The sequence below is a fragment of the Serinus canaria genome, chromosome 2 (genome assembly GCF_022539315.1).
Source record: "Serinus canaria isolate serCan28SL12 chromosome 2, serCan2020, whole genome shotgun sequence".
Classification (NCBI taxonomy): Eukaryota; Metazoa; Chordata; class Aves; order Passeriformes; family Fringillidae; genus Serinus; species Serinus canaria.
In genome coordinates, this window is record NC_066315.1 from 68,188,743 (window position 1) to 68,205,736 (window position 16,994).

Here is a 16,994-nt window from a genome sequence, read left to right on the forward strand (position 1 = left end):
AAAAGACAAAGAATTTATTGTGGGACTGCATGTCCACTTGTCTTCTGCACTGGAAACCTGATGACCCTTGAAAGTCACCTGTGCTCACAACAAAAATGGCTGCTTTGTTCCTTAAGGGATTGACAGGACAGCCTGTTTCTCTGCAAAAATGAAAAACAAAATCTGTTTCTTCTGATGAGAGATTCTTTGGGGATGTTCAGTTTGCTTCCAAACCAAGAGATGTGGCAGTAGCAGAAACCAGAGAGTCAAGAGTGTTTCTACCTTGAATATTCAAGAGCTTGTGTTCTTCCTTGTTTGTAATCATTCAAGGTTTTTCCATGGAACATTTGGGGGCTTTTTAATTTGAAGGGGAAAGCCACAATATGAGGTTTAGTTTCCCCAAATAGTCCAGTGTTGCTGTGATGGTCTGGAGAGTCTTGGGGAAGTTTCTGCCCTTTGCATTACTAAGTGTATAAGAAGGCAATGCCCACCAAATAGTTGTGCTGTGTTTCTAAAGTCAGTTAATTCCTGTTCTCATCTGCTGCTATTTTTTTAAGTTCCATTTCCGAAGGCTTTATATCAGATACTGAAAACAGGAGATGATGGAGATACCATTTCCTTTTTCAGCTTCACCTTTTGAAGGAAGACTGTTGGTACTCCATTAAACAGAGTACTGATCTCCTTTCCCCACCTTTCTTGTTCCTCAAAAAGGTCCTTCTGAGAGGATGGGACAAAATATATATCAGAACAAAGTGTGGAGACAGGAGAGGTGGAGTTTTTGTTCATGTACACAGTTTGTGTGTGTGTGTGTCTGTAGCTGCACATAACTGGATTCAGGAACAAAACTCTCCTCTTGGGAAACCATTCTCAGTAATAGCTCTGAGTGCTCTGAACCACTGCAGAGGATGTTCTTCTTTAGGTGGCTGTCTCTCTATCTAGCTCTCTCCAAAGCAGAAGAGAAAGTGTAGACAAAAATTTGCTTTATATAACAAAACCAAAAAGATCTGATGATGGTGAAATTTTCTATACATCTGCAGATTGAGACTTAATACTGTTGTACATGCTGGGCTGACTTGCCTTGTCTGAGAGGAAGTCCTTATCCCTCACCTTGCATTTCTGTGGAGGCACTAAAATACTGAAGAAAGAGAATGGTTGTAGGTACATTGGAGTCTTCTGTACTATTGGAGTTGTTCAGTCATTGATGTGCCTTAACTGCAGTGGTTGGACCTGTGTCTCTCTTTTGCTGATGGGGGATGGAAGCACACTGCACTAGGTGATTTTCTCCCCAGCCACGCAGTAAGGCTTCCCAGAGCTGCAGGGAGGCAAATTCTGAGGCCCCAGTCCCATTTTGATGACTTTGGCATTGCTTTTTGTATATAAGTGTTTGCAGCCCTCTGCGTGAGTAGAGGTTAAGCTTGGAGTCATCGTATGAAACTGAGGGAAAATAGGCTAAATGTGGGAGGGAGAGAGAAGAGTTCCCCAGTGTGAATTGTGTCATTTTGTGTGAAGAGAGAATTTCCCAAAGGCTTTACTCAAAAGTCCACATCTTCATTAGCTGAGAAGCATTTTGCTGTATGAAACAGAATGTTAGGTAAACTGTTGTTGAAGAATAATACCACATTTGAGGCACCCTTTAGAGGATGCACAGGAGTGGGCTCTGATAGGTAGGTTTAATCATAGCATTTGAAAATGGGGTGTTTCCCACTGTGATTTCAAAATGTGAGCTTGGATGTGCTTGTGCAGCATTGTGCTACAGCAAAGAAGTTAGAATTGCTGTGGTGGTGGTTCTTTTGGTTTTTGGTGGGTCTTTACCTAACTTCTAAATTTTTTTTGTTATTTATGGTATGAGACTGAGTGACAGGATATCTTATTTGTACTGCTGTTTAAATAGCCTTATCTGCAGTATCTGTAGTGACTTAAGGCAGGTGCTGGGGAACCAGGGGAATTTCCCCTTTTTAAACTGTTTGAAGTTTAGATCCAGATAGTAGCTGGGAAGCTTTTTCTCCTCTGCTTTAGTGAATTGAATGCTTATTTTTCAAATGTACTAAGGACTTGCTGGCTACCCGGTAACATAGGTCTGGGATGGCCATTTCCAGCTTGTTTCTAGGAATATCTGAAATCTCAGTGTATAGTTTTGATTTGCTGAAATTCCTTTAGCCCGAGTCTCTGTTAACTGAAGAACTAAGGTATTTCAGTCTTTTTGGGTTGTACTATGTCCATTTGGCCTTTCAAACTGGTTCAAAGCAGTCAGCATTTAATTTGGATCGAATCTTCTTTTAAAGCAGTTTGCCTTGTGTGGCAAGACATTTCTTACCATGTAGGTCATACTGACAATTAGAGGCTGGGTTCTCATTGTGCTGGGTGTACCTTAACACCATGAGTTCCAGCCAGCAGGCTCTGAAGTTTGCCCTTAGTCTTTGTAAGACAGAAAACAGTGATTTTTTTAGGGGCACTTAGGCTGATTTCTGGGTTTCCAAATCCTTGCCTGCTTAGGCATTCCCTAAGGAACTGAGACTGTCCTACAAACTGTTAAAAAAATCTGAAGGTCAGGTGGATAAGAGAACATCACCTGGCAAGCATTAGCAGTTCTTCTTTGAAATGTTTTCTCTGAGATTTTTAGGAAATTTTATTTGTTCTGTGAAGCTAGGCTTTAATTCTGTTTCAGACAGAATTTGTGTTAATTCTCTCCTAAAGGATTAGGCATCTGTGTTGATCATGCAGGCTTGAGCAGTAGTGAGTAAAATCTTTGCAGTTTTGACTCTTTTCTTCGTTTTATTAGCTGTAGAGAAGCTTTCATAATTGGATTGGGTTTAAATTTATTGCTTGTTACTCTGCTCACTTGGATCTTGTCTGTGGGGCAGTATAATTAAATGTCCAGCTCTTCTTTGTGATGTAGAAAAGGCATTGAAACTTTATAATAGGTGGATAAGGCGACCCAAGAGATGCTAATTGAACTCTTGCATGTACATAAAGAACGTACAGGTGATGCTATTATTTTTGTACCTAGAGAGAGCCGGTTTGAAACCTTTGTGGTCAGTGCTCTCTTTTTGTGTGCAACCAGGCTAATGTGAAAAGATTGTATGGGCAGGTTTCGAAGGCAGGTGTTCCCATCACAAAGCCACTGCTGTACTTACCATGGTGTGCTGTGCCATTCTCAAGCAAAAAGGACAAAAGTAGATGGGCACAAGCTAACTTTACCTGTACTGGTAGTTCTTTCAGGTTGTTTTTTGACCTGCTGATAGTTTAGTGTGGGGAAAGTTGCTCACTGATGACAGATTGTCTATTTTACCCTTTCTTCTCATAGAATCAAGCCCATAGTGTTGCCGTATCTAGCATCAAATTTTCGGTCACCTCAGTTTTCTTTCCAGTTTTGAATGTCTGAAACCCCTTGGTTACAGGTCTAGGAACCACCTTTTCACAACTGCACTTCCTTGCTGTAGAATTTTGCTTTTTCATACATTTGATATCTTAATCACCTGTCTCTCTTTAGACTTAAAATTATCATTTGTATTGGTTAAATGCACATTTTTCTCTGCTGGTTCACAGAAAGTAAGAATATTGTTATCGTCTTGGCTTGTCTGCAGAGACTTCAATTCAACTGATATGGTTGGCTTCCCTTCTCAGACCTGGATATCACAGGGTCTGTTTCCCAAGTGAAAATGTATTCCCTGAAGGGTGATTTGTGGGTAGAGAGGAGGTCAGATATTTCTTGTACAGCTCTGAGTGCATGTTCAGATGGCCATCACCTGCACACAGGCATGCACAGGCTTACATTTCAGATGCAAAATACATGAAACTTCTGACTTGAGAACACATTCCTGAGCCACTTAAGCTTAGTCTTTATATAGTATATAATTTGTTTTGGAGTTAGAAGTGTGTCTTCCCGTTACCCACTCTGATGATGATGTTCTAGAACAGCTGCATTTGAGGTTTTGCCTGAATTTATGCAGCTTCAAAAGGAAATGTATCAACAATAAGTAACTTTTCAACATGCACAATGGAAATGCTGTTTCAAGAGATTAAAAAAATTATCTTCCTTTTTTCCCTCTATCACAGATGCCCGAGATGTAGAGCAATTGAGTAAGAATAACATTACGCACATTCTTTCAATCCATGACAGTGCCCGCCCTATGCTTGAGGTAAGAGTTGTGGGGGACTCCACAGTAAATCCTTCCTTTGCAGTTGACTGTCACAGTCATCTTGGGGTTAATTTTTTGTTCCGTGCAATTGATGTTTTGAGACTGATTTTCTTGAAAGCTGTAGTTTTGAGATCCAGCCACAGGTTTTGTTGTTGCTGCTGTTATAACAACAAGAAATGTAACTGACAAGGGAAGAGAACGACACTGTCAATCTGTATAACACAATAATGGGATTATGTTATTGATTTAATAGGAAAGGTAAGTTTCTTCCTGTGTGGAGTTTAAGCATTTCATAAACAGCATTCCTTCCCCAGTACTAACCCTTCTGTGTACTTGGGCCCCTTCCTTGAATATTTATGGCAGATAGGTTTTCAGTCCTTTTCTATGTGAAATTGCCTTATTTAGGCTTGGAGTATGGAAGCAATCAGTGATCCTCACATAATAGATCTAAAATAGCAGGGCATCTGTAGTCTCCAAAACTTTACATAAAGTATTATTCCCATTTCACTGAAGGGAAACTCATCTAAAGACCTGTATTTACTGTGTTATCTTGAGCAGGGAAGGATCTGGGAAGAGGATACAGGTCTCCTTTGTTGGAGTTCTATGATTTCTTCTTTACACCAGCTTACCTTTGAGGGGAGTCTGCCTGGGCTTTGCTACATCTTAAAACCTGGCTATTTGATTTATGTCAGGAACTATTATCCTCTAAAATTTGTTCAGTCCTTCCCTGTGTTCCACTTGTCATGAAATGTGGCAAAGTCGTGGGTAAGGCAGTTGTTGGTATTAGCCCTCATATGCTGCTGGGAATCTCTGCTTTTCTTTTTCTTCATGCAAAATGTCTCCAGTGGTTTCAGTTCTTAAACTACAGAATTTCCACTTCTCCCAGGCAAGTCAATAGGTAAGCCAAACAAGAGGTGTCCCCAGTCACAATCAAACCCAGTATCAAGGTAATGGTGAACTCTGGATTGACCTTGAATTTATAAAAGTGCTGAAGCAGATTTATAATTGTGCTTCATAAAATAAAATATGCTTTAGCTGTTGACTTTGTTACACTGTCCATTTGATTTGTGTTGTCCCTGATGCTTGTTAAGTCTGAAGCTGAATTCAGTCTAAGACTGAATTTTAAGAGTGCTTTTAGTTGAAGAGATAAACATTTGTGCTGAGCAAAGGAGATGTCATGTTGCCTCTAGGGTGCTGGTCTTTAAAATGAATGGAATTTTGTTTTGTTTTATCATGATTAGAAAACTGGGAAGACTGATTATGGTACAGATCAGCTGCAGGCCAGTGCTTCTGGTGGTGGTGGCAGTTTTGGCAGCCCACACACCACCTCCTTGCTTGTGGTGATGCACCTGTTTGTGAGGCTGCATGGTAAATAGAACTGGGAGCTTTTGTGGTTTAAATATAACAAGGTCACCATTTCTTCTTCTAGTTACCACCACAAAAGACATGAAGGATTATGTTTACCCAGCTCTCTTCCCAGTCTGGTTCACGGCAGTGTCTCAAAAGTAACAGTGGCACATGGACAATATGACAGGTGGAGGATGGACTTGGTTTAATCACCCCTGCTTCCAACTGTGCCTTTGATTTTCTCTGCATACAGTATAGTTCCTTTAAAACTCCTCCCCAGTTCCTAAAATGATGTAAGGATTTCAAATTCCATTTGTTTGGGAGCTGAGCTAATTTTGATTACTTTATCAGTCATGGTCTTACTGCGGTGATTGTTTGTGACTGAATGCTTCTGTTTAGGAACAAGAGCCTAAAAAACTTCTGTTAGGTTTGGTTACTTCCTTTGTTATTTGCATCCGTGCCAGGTTTTAGGTGGGTTTGTTTACAGCTTGTGTGTCCACATTGTGCTTGTGCTTTCATTGTCCACTGAAATCTAATAGGAATGTTTTCCCTATGTGTATCCCTCACCATCTTTCTCCCCAGATTTCACTCATGAAAAGTGATAACTTTTGTGTTCATAAAATCATCTGATATTATTCAGACTTCAAGAGATGCAATTGCAGTGATAAGGGAATATCTCTTCCTTGAGATTCCCTGTTTCATGTGTATGCATTTATATTAATGCTGATCACCTGTAAAAAGCTGCCTTTGCTTCTGCAGTAGTTGCCTTTGTCTTTAACTAAAAATATTTTATCTCCAGTATTCCCTAGTCCTGTAGGAGATGTAGGAAGCTGTAGGAAATTCTACAAATAATTCATTAGACAAATCTTTTTATGCATGCTAAGAAAGGTAAGTGGTTTTAGACATTGAAAAGCCAGTACTGTTTCAGTAGCATGTTATCAAAGAGAATTTGGTGTTTTCTGCCCTTGTATGGAACAGAGAATATGGATGCATACTTTAGCTCTCAGAAGTCACAAATTAACCACATCTTGCTTGTCTGATTTCAAAGTTTCATCACTGTTTTGATGGCATAATACCTCTGAATGGAGCACTTAAAGTGTGTAACAGAAGTACTGATTCTATACCCAGTGGGTCTTGTGGGTAGAGAATGAAAATGCCCAATCTCTCTGTCATCATAGTCAAGAATGCAATACTGAAGAGATGGAAACAAACATCAGTCTATGCGGTGAACACCAACTTGCTACAGATTGTAAAACTGTTTTCTACTGTAGTAACTCAAGGCATTGTCCCTCTCTGTGATGTTACAGACTGTTTTTACCTGGTTGTTTGAAATGCTCACAGTACCTTTTAAAAAGTATGCTTTCCTGTGTGACTTAGGTTTTGGGTATAGGTTGCTTCAGTTCCTCCTAAGTTAGTAAGCTATTAGAAAATGATTGAAGAATTTCACAACTAAGTATTATATTGGTTTAGGTTACATGTGCCTACTTATATAGATATACTTAAAAAGAAAGTTTTCTTATAGAAATTAGTTTTTTGACATTATCTCAATCACCATTTACAAACCCTTATGGATGTCTGATTCATGGTGGCTCATAATCAAAGTTTAGGAAGTCATTTCAAGCTGGAATAACAGGAAAAAGTAGGTATAAAATTAGTTGGATTCTAAGACTTCTTACACCTTTAGACATGGAATAACAGGAAAAAGTAGGTACACCTTACACCTGGAATAACAGGAAAAAGTAGGTATAAAATTAGTTGGATTCTAAGACTTCTTACACCTTTAGACATGGCTAGCTTGCATTAAGTGCAAGACACAGAATTGTTTGTAAGACTTCAAGTGATTTACACTGGAAAAATTTTGCCAAAATCTGGCTTGAACTGTTTTGCCATATTGCCCTTTAGTTCTGTTTGTATAAAATGTTTCAAAGAAGTTTTTCCTCTAATAAAACTAACTTTGAAATATATTCAGAGAGCATTCTAAGGCTATTGTTCCAACGAAGTGCACCATTATTATACAGCATCTTAACCAATTTGGTGAAAATTTTGTAGTTTAAAGATGCGTGTTTATGGCTCCTGTGGTACAAATACCTATCTCATGGAAAACCCCGTGAGTAACAGGTAGCATGTCCAGGAGAAAGGTGTGCATGCCATATGGAGCCAGGTTTGTTATTTCAGATGTAATGAGTGAGAGCAGTGTCCAACAGCACCATGTGTGCTCCCTCAGATGCACAGGGGCAGCAGCCTTGGTGAATCAAGTTGTTTCCTCCAGAGCACTTTGGATGGCTGCCCATGGGACACTCACAGATGTTTTATAAATCCACATAAGAGCCATGAACAGAGGAGTATAATTAGGTTTCTTGCCACCTGCTTTTTCTATTCTATTTCTTCGTTAGTTTAAGTTTTAAAATTTCTATTCAGAATATGAGACACTGAAAGGTGGATGGGGAAATATATCTCCAAGTGTGCTGTGCTTTAGATAATAGCATGTCTGACCTGTAGGATCCATCCACCAGGTTGTCTTGTGTCTGGACTTCTGTAAGGCCTTTGACATGGTACCCTGCAACATCCTTGTCTAAGTTGGAGAGATGAATGTGATGGCTGGACTGTCTGGTGGATGAGGAATTGCTTTTATGGTCACATCCAGAGGGTCAGTAGCTCAATGTCCAGATGAAAACCAGTCATGAGTGGTGCTCCTTAGGGGTCTGTATTGGAGGCTCTGCTGTTAAATGTCTTCATCAATGACATAGAGGGATTGAGTGCACCCTCAGCACATTTGCAGATGACAAAAATTTTTGTTTTAGTTGCTCAAATTAAGGTATGTAAAGATAAATGTTGTTAATCTTAACAGAAGAATATGGTTTCAGGTCCACTGAGGTGTTTGTCTCTGGATTTTCCAGGTGTTTAACCCTCTTCTGGGATTTCTATGAAGATGAATGTGGGCCCAAACTAAATAGATTGTTGATGTGGATTGTGCAGCAGCTTGAAAACAGCTGCATCTTATTCGAAAGTGTAGGCTGTGGTGGACAGTCATGTCCAAGAAGCTGAATTTACAAGCATTCCTATTCATTCTCTCCTCATTCCTCCCCACAACCACAGGTTTAAATGCTAGTAGAAGGAAGAATGCTTCCTATGCTGCATTGGGCAGTGGTTGCTGTTTGCAAAGCAGGAAGGGGGACAGCGTGAGTCCTGGGACAAGGAGGAATATTGAGTTGTTCTTGTCAAACAGGTGCTCAGACCCTGTCCCAGGGAGGTGTCATCCCCAGAGAGAGGCAGGGATGTATAGGCATTCTGTGGGTCCCATTTCTGTGTGGAAAGTCCGTATCAGAGCTGTATGTCATTGTGGCTGGCAAATGACGTGTCTCAGATTCAGGCTGGAAGTAAGCAAGACTTTGAGCGTGTGGGTTAGTAATTGCTGGAATATATTTCCAGAGGCAAAGGTGGGTTTTCTTATATGCTCCATTTTTGTGTGGAAATTGATTCAGGTGGGGCTGGGTTATAGCGGTCTTTCAGCTTTGCATTTTAGAGCCAGAGCATTTCACAGTCCAAGGTCTGTCTGAGACACTTTGAGGTGCCAGTTGTGGTGACTGTTGTGAGCATTGCAGACATCTGTCCATCAGTCAGGAAATGGACTGAAACCAGCAGCTTCTTTCTCACAGTACACCACACATTTGTCAGTTACCAGTAATTCTGCTTCGGCTCTTGACCTGCACCAGAGGTTTGATCTAGTAAATGTATGAATCCCATTACCAGTCGCCTGTAATTGTGGAGTCCTTTGGCATTAATTTATTTATAGCATTATCATTGTCAGATTAACTCCTGCTGTGTCACAGGAAGCTTTAATGCTGCACTCATCTGGTAGACATCATAATGATCACAGTAATGTAGATTTTAAATCAATGAGCGTTCATGTGGGCATGCCTGTACTGTCCCCTGCCACAGAAGCTCTCAGTTGTTCCCTCAGTTAATGAGGAACTGCATTAAGATTAGCTTTTTGCATGTGTGCTGCCTCAGTATGCACGTCAGTTTTCTTTCTTTGTTTTCTGTGGCTTCAGAATATTTGTTTGGTTTTTATTTTCAGTATGTTGATTTATTTCCCGCTCATTCTGCAGAGTTAGCTAGAGCACCCTAAGAGGACAGTTATCCATTTTTCCTTTGTATTTGTTATTAACAAATGCCAATTCGATGCCATTAACAATATTGTCTTAATCTGGTATGTACTGTCTCCAGAGCAGTGGTTTTCCCCTCTTTTTTCCTGAATTTGACTACCTAAATAAGTGTTGATTTGGTGGGTGGGTGGAAGGATGGGGCAGGCAGAGAAAAGCTGGTTGCTGACTGAACTACTGTGTGTGGTTTTGGGCACCCCAATATAAAAAAGACATTGAGCTATTGGAGAGTGTCCAAAGAAGGGCCATGAGGAAGGTGAAGGGCCTTGAGGGAAAGCCTTATCAGGAATAGCTGAGGTCACTTGTTCTGTTCAGCCTGGAGAAGAGGAGACTCAGGGGTGACCTCATTGTGGTCTTCAACATCCTCAGGAGGGGAAGTGGAGGGGTTAGTACTGATCTCTTCACTCTCATGAGCAGGACTTAAGGAAACAGCATGAAGCTGAGTCAGGGTAGTTTTAGGTTGGTTTTCAGGAAGAAAGTTTTTCACCCAGAGGGTAGTTGAGCACTGGAACGGGATCCCCAGGGAAGTGGGCACAATACCAAACCTGTCAGAGTTCAAGAAGTGTTTGGACAACACTCTCAGGGAACATGGTGTAACTCTTGGGGTGTTCTGTGTAGGGCTGGGAGGTGAACTGAATGATCCTGATTGGTCTCTTCCAACTTGGCACAATCTATGATTTTATAATCTCTTTTGTCCAGTCTGTCAGCTTATGCAGCCAGCATGACTTAAATGAAATGTGTCTTTGGAAATAAAGAACTTCTCAGACAGGTTGTCTTATAAAGAATTTTAGATACTTTTTTCCTTTCAAATTCTAAAATTTTTATCCTACTAGAAATAGGGTTTCAAAGACTTAATCTGAAAGGGAGCTGAAAGAGAACAACAGTTAAAAAGCCTTGTGATGATCTGTTAGAGAAATCTTTCATACTCCCTGAGTAAACAGTCAAATGCATTAATAGAATACAGGCAAAGAAAAGATGCTGTAACTGGAACAGAATCAGTAAATGTGAGGAATAGAAATTGTGGAAAAATAAGGATGCTGTGGAGAAGATGTATAACTTCTCCGCACCAGATTCTCTGCTGAATGCTTTGATATACCTGTTTTATAAGGTATTAAGGATGAGAAGCTTGCAACTGGGGAAATCACAAGAGGAAGTGCTGAATCAATATTATGAATTAAAAATAAAGTGTACAACTGGCTGCTAAATTCACTTTGGAAGAAAGTGAAGAGCTAAATGACTGAACACCTATCAAAAACTGAGAAATGTTTATAAGATCAAATGGTCATAGCCTGAAGACCTGGTATAGGTAATGAATTAATACAAGCTTGCATTAAAATATGGAATCTTGCTTCATATTTTTCAAGCCTGGCTGAATGTTGTAAGTCTTAATGCAGTTTTAGCTGAGCTTGATAATCTTGCATGTTTACCCGTGATCTTTAGACTATACATGTATGTTTTTTTGGAACAGCAAAGTCAGCTATTTTAGAAGAACTGAGCTGGCAGCTCTGGCACAATGCAAGTAATCTGGTTAGCACAGTTTGTGGATTGCATTTTTGCAGGTATTTAGGTTCTGACTATTGAAACCTGTAATATCTGCAGTTAGAACTTAATATGATAACTTTGGCCTTATCTCCCTTAAGTTTTCTAATTCTTTCCTTCTGTTAAAAGTTAGGGGAAACTTCTTTCTGTCATGGCTGCACTTTCTGGGTTGAGGTAATATTTTTATGTATTAAAGGAATTACCCTTAAAAAAAAGAAAAAAGAAATCCTGTGTTATGCCCCCAGTTTCCCCAGATGATAACTTTGGAAGTGCTGAAAGCTGCTTTAGTGATTTGTTTTGTAGTCATAGATTCAGAGAATGGCTTGGGTTAGAAGGGGATTTAGAGACCATCTCATTCCACCCCCCTGCTTTGGACAGGGACACCTTCCACTACACCAGGTTGCTCTGAGCCTGGTCCAGCCTGGCCATGAACACTTCCAGGGATGGGGCATCCACAGCTTCTCTGGGCAACCTGTTCCAGTGTCTCACCATCACAGTAAAGAATTTTTTCCTATAATGTAAACCTACTCACTTTCAGTTTGAAGTACTTTTCCCTTGTCCTATCACTACGTGCTCTTGTAAAAAGTCCCTCTCCATTTTTCTTGTAGGCTCCCTTCATGGACTAGAAGGGCACAATTAGGATACCCCAAAGCTTTCTCTTTATCAGGCTGAACAATCCCAATTCTCTTAGCCTTTTCTTCTAGGAGAGGTGCTCCATCCCTTTAAACATCTCAGTAGCCCTCCTCTGGACTCTGTCCAGCAGGTCCTTGTGCTCCGTGTGTTGAGGGCCCCAGAGCTGGATGCAGCACTCCAGGTGGCGTCTCAGCAGAGCAGAGCAAAGGGGCAGAATCCCCTTGCCCTGCTGACCATGCTGCTTTGGATGCAGCTCAGGATGCTGCTGGCTTTCTGGCCACTGAATGCTCATGGCTGGGCTGTGTTGAGCTTCTCATCCACCAGCACCCCCAAGTCCTTCTAGGCAGGGCTGCCCTTGATCTGTTTATCCTTCACTCTCTGACGACTGTCCTCACACAGATAGTAGTCCAGAAAGCATTTGTCTGGACTCAAAGGCATATCACTACTTAATATGAACTAACTAAAAAGGGAAATACTGGGAAACCAATCAGCTGTATATTTTTTTTTTTTTTGAAACACAAAACGTCAACATATGTTTATTCTGGAGAGGTGCTCTCAGGAAGTGAAAACAGCCAATCTGTTAAAACTGCATTGCAATATTGGATAGCATGCAGAAGTCCTGAACTGTAAAAGGCCTTTCATATATGAAAATTGCATCTTGATGACATGACAATTGAAGGCCCTGCTGGGTATCATTGAGCAATATGTGCAGGCTCTGTTGTCATTGAGATCCCACCCAAACACTTACAGGAACTGTTAGAGAGGGAGATGGTAAGACAGTCTTCAAAATCAGAGGTGCTAATATCATATAGCAAGGTCATGGCTGTTGTATAAAGACCAGCTCTAAAATTAATAATTTAGTCAAGTTGGTCTGTTGCATTTCCATCCGTAGCACTAAACTCATGTATCACCAGTGTTAGAAGCTGTTGGTTTTCAGCCATTGTGCTAACTTTGAGAGAAAGTGTACAAGCACTTCTTCTAACAAAACCCCTTAACTTTCCTCTGTGATGTTTCACTGTCTTTTCATGGTAAAGGTTTCCCCTCATGAGATGTTTCAGAAGACCGTGCTGAGCAAAACAGCTACCATTTTTCTTTCAGGTGTAGCGGCCCCAGATGATTCTAGTTTGAAGTAATGCCCTGTCTGGGGCATAGATTCTGCTTGTGAAGTTGGGAGCTCTGACTAATTTTTCAAATATTACCCCAGTAGCTCACTACAAAGCTACCAACAGACTTCCACAAAGCAGCTCTTAAAAGTGTGTCAAGCCAGGCCTTCATGATGGAGTCCCCCTGGCAGAGGCTGCTCTGGTGATGCACTGAATTAGTTCACAGTTTGACTTGCTCATCACACATTAGCTGTGTCGAGGGAAGCATGTTCCTGTCATGGCAGGTGGCAGGGAGGAGAGGATGAGAACTGCTTGGAGCTTTCAATGGTGAGCTGTTTGCATGAGGGATGTTGAGACCAGTAGATGTCTGGTGTTTCTAATTGCTTGGTTATGATGTTAACCAGAACAGGACAAGTGCTCTGACCTGCCGCTGCTGAAGACACGATGTGGAATGTGTTAACCCATGCTTCTAATCACAGAATCATAGAATGGTTTGGGTTGAAAGGGACCTTAAAGATCCTCTAGTTCCAATCCCCCTGCCATGGATGGGCAGCAACACTTTCCACTAGACCATCCAATCTGGCCTTTAAAGTAAAGAATTTATTTCTAGTATCTAATCTAAACTTCCTCTCTCTCAGATTGAACCCATTGCCCTTTGTCCTGTCACTAGGTGCCCTTGTAAAAAGTAAAGTGAGCTTATTCCAGAGGTGTAGTGATCATGTTCCAGCATTCCCTTAAAGAAAGAGGCAGTTGTGATGTATTGTTTTATTTTAGCACTCAGGGACCCCCTTGAGGGTTCAGGGATAAGTGTGATTGGTAGTGCTCAGATATGCCCTGACATGCCTGGGAGCTTGAATAAATCGTGTTAGTCAAGGCATACTAACAAAGTCCTTCCTCTCAGTTGAAGTCCTGTAAATACTCTTGGTGTTCCCTGAAGGAAATAAACCACAATTTAATACAAAGTCATTAGTGTTTTCTCCCACTCTGCATTCTTTCATGAGACAGGTTAGAACGAGAATTCAGGGTTAGAATTAGAAATAATAACCACAGCTCTGTGCAATTAAAAAAATCCTTAAATTTTCAACATTTGCCTCTTTTAATTTTAGAGAGGAGAGATGGGGAAGGAGAGTTTTAACAGGACACTTTCTATTTGTGATTGACACATTCCAGCTTTAAGGAGCTTTTCAAAAGTGTCACTGAGACTACTTCCTAAGAAAGCTATGAACCAGCATTGTAAAAAACTCTGACATTGTATTACTCCTGATAGGAAGAATGAAATGTATGAACTCTATTGCAGAAGCATCCCATTGGCTGCTGTTCACATTGTTCATGTAATTTCAATTTTGTTTATAATATTTTTCAAAGCCAAACCTGAGTGTGTTGTTCGCTGAAGTCAATTAGTAGTTATCCTGGGCTGAAACACAAATGCATTTTCTATGAGTCATTAATAAAATCAGCACTAATGGTGATTGCTACAGAAAGCAACTGAAAGGACAAACAAACGGTTGAACGGTTTTCAGTTTAGCAGGTTCAGTTTGGTGCATTACTGGACTAAACCCTTTATAAACTCTCATTGGTTTGGCTTGAGGAAGCTTTGTGCCGGCTGTTTCCCACTATAGCTTTTTTGCTGAAATGCCCCTAAACAAAAATAAGTCCTCCTGTCCTCATCTGTTGATGTGACGACTCAAATTAACACATGGTTTTTGACTAACCTGAAAGAACTTGCCAGGTGCTGGAGGTTTTCTATTTGCATCTTGGTTCACAAATATAAGTTTAGGGTTTTATGTTTAAAAAAAAAATTCTTGGAAATCGTTGATGGTATCTTTACATAAATTTAAATAGAGAAGTTTAATGCCAAAAATACAATACTGCTCTTTTTGAACTTTTTTTACAGACCCTTCCCCCTACTCTTTGCCCTTGGAGAGCAGAAATTTTGTAATTTCAGGTTCTTTCCCCCTCTCCTCAACTTTTAAAATCTGACACTCTAGATTCAGGCTTCCAGTGCTAACTAGAACCTCAGAAATGTATGTACAGCAGCAGCAAAGATGATATTCTGAAAAATGTCTGCAAAAACACTACTTGGAAAACCCACTGAACATGAAATAATGAGTAACATTTTTAGTCCTTATTCTCGTGCAAGCTGTTTTGTGAGTGCTCATTTTATATAAGAATCACTGGACAGTTTCCTTTCACACATAAAACGTACATTAGTATAGTTAAGATGTAATCAAACTGATTCTCATTCTCAGTGACTTCAGAGTATCTTCGACCATTGCAAAGGAGCAGCCATCTGTATAGATGCTGCATTTGTCTTACAGTACTTTTTGCACTTTAACCTGTTCACAGCTGAAATCATTCTTGGTATTGTACAATTGAATTTGTGTGTGCTCTGCAAAGGTCCTGTTTTCAGTCATTGATCCATTAGCTGACATTTGGCACTTAGAGATATGTCATTCTGCTACCACAAAATTCTACAAGTTCTTCCAAAAAACCCTAAATGCCAGTTTTTTCAAGCTTAGTTAAAATGAAGTTGGAGTTTTTAAAATAGGATTCTATTTAAGTAGAATACAAACAGAGTTTTCTCTATACTGGACTGTTGTGTTCCTGAGCACTGAATGAAATACTGGATTTAATAACAAATATGTAATTACCTTTTTTAAAAGCTAATGATATTGGGAAAGTCTTGTTCCTGAGTCTTATTGACTTTTCCAAATGTGACATAACTGTTCTGTTTCCAATTTTAGTAGCTCAACCTCTAAAATAGTTAGAAGTTTGAATATTGACAGAATTCCATTAATACGTTATTGACTGTAGTGTAAAGTTACTGCATATATATGTATGCACCTGAAATCTGGTTTAATCCCTTGATATTCACTGCAGTAGAACTGGCTTATAATTCCAGAATCTGTGATGAAAGTGTTGTTGTTTCTCAAATAACAGTGAATTTTAGAAATTTTACTTAACTCTCCCTTGTTTCAGCTTTGACAATCTTGAAATCTGAATACTTGCCATAGTTTTGTTAGCTCTCACTGTATCGGTTTAACTGCAGCACTCAGTTTCAGGGCCTATGAGAGAAATCTAGTTTTGGTGGTTACTCTGCTGAAACAGAAAACAAAAAAGTAAATTATATTTTATTTTACTGATTTTTTTTTTTTTGGACAATGATAACAGGTTAAGTAACCAAAAGAAATGGAAGCACTGCTTTAATTTGATGGGGGCATCAGTTAGGATCACCATGTTAGTAATAAGCAAAAAGTCTGGGGAGGTGTGTGTGTGTGTTGGAAGGTAGGGGTGTTTGGTGGTAAAGGTGATTGATGAAGAAAGGAAAGTGAGCAGTGATTTCAAAGTAAGAAGTGGAAAGTAGTAGTGAATTGAGATGAGCAGAAAAATGCTGTGTTCATCTCATTGCCCTGGGAGCTTGGGTCTGTACCCATTTCGTATGTTTGGGATGTTATATTACCTAATAACATACATAGATTCTGTGTAATTAAAAAGGCTGGAGCCATAGATTTTAATTTGGTACTCTGAGGAAAAGTGTGTTTGGAGAGATAAAGCATGACTGACACAACTGTCAGCTGAAGAAATTTTGGAATAACAATATATATGCAAGAATAACAATATATATGCAAGAATACACATCCCCTTTATTTATATGCAATAAATAAAGAGGATGTATTACTTCATATAGGATTTTAAATGATGTTTCTCTTTTCATCAGTTTTTAGGCTTTACAAGCTTTTCCCTTTGTTTAGAATAAAAGCCATGTTTTGAAATGAGTAGCTGCTCTGTAGCACCTAATTTAGAGTGTGTAGGTGAAGTTGGCCCAATACGTGTTTTGAGTTGTTCTGTCCTTCCTTCACTGAATAATTTTACAGAATTGTCATTTTGTACAAAGGAACAAAGTGTCCTTAATTTAAAAAGATGTAAATAAAGACTTCCATATGGTTGGCATAAACTTTGTATTTGTCTTTCCATCTTTATTGATATGCCATTTTGGTTCAACTGGGACATTGCATCTGCAACTGGATTCAGGTTTATTTAACGAAATAAACCTGCTGACTAGAGACTAATTTAGAGCCTGTTGAAATTTT

The 16,994-nt window shown here is 39.7% G+C and overlaps 1 protein-coding gene across 1 annotated transcript in view; it reads left to right on the forward strand.

Annotated features, from left to right (window-relative positions):
- The window catches only part of DUSP22 (dual specificity phosphatase 22), a 43,678-nt gene that overhangs the window by 9,927 nt on the left and 16,757 nt on the right, over window positions 1-16,994 (forward strand). Inside the window, exon 3 of the mRNA XM_030237275.2 lies at window positions 4,036-4,118. Within this exon, the coding sequence (XP_030093135.1) occupies window positions 4,036-4,118 (83 nt within the window). The remainder of the gene's footprint in view (window positions 1-4,035; window positions 4,119-16,994) is intronic.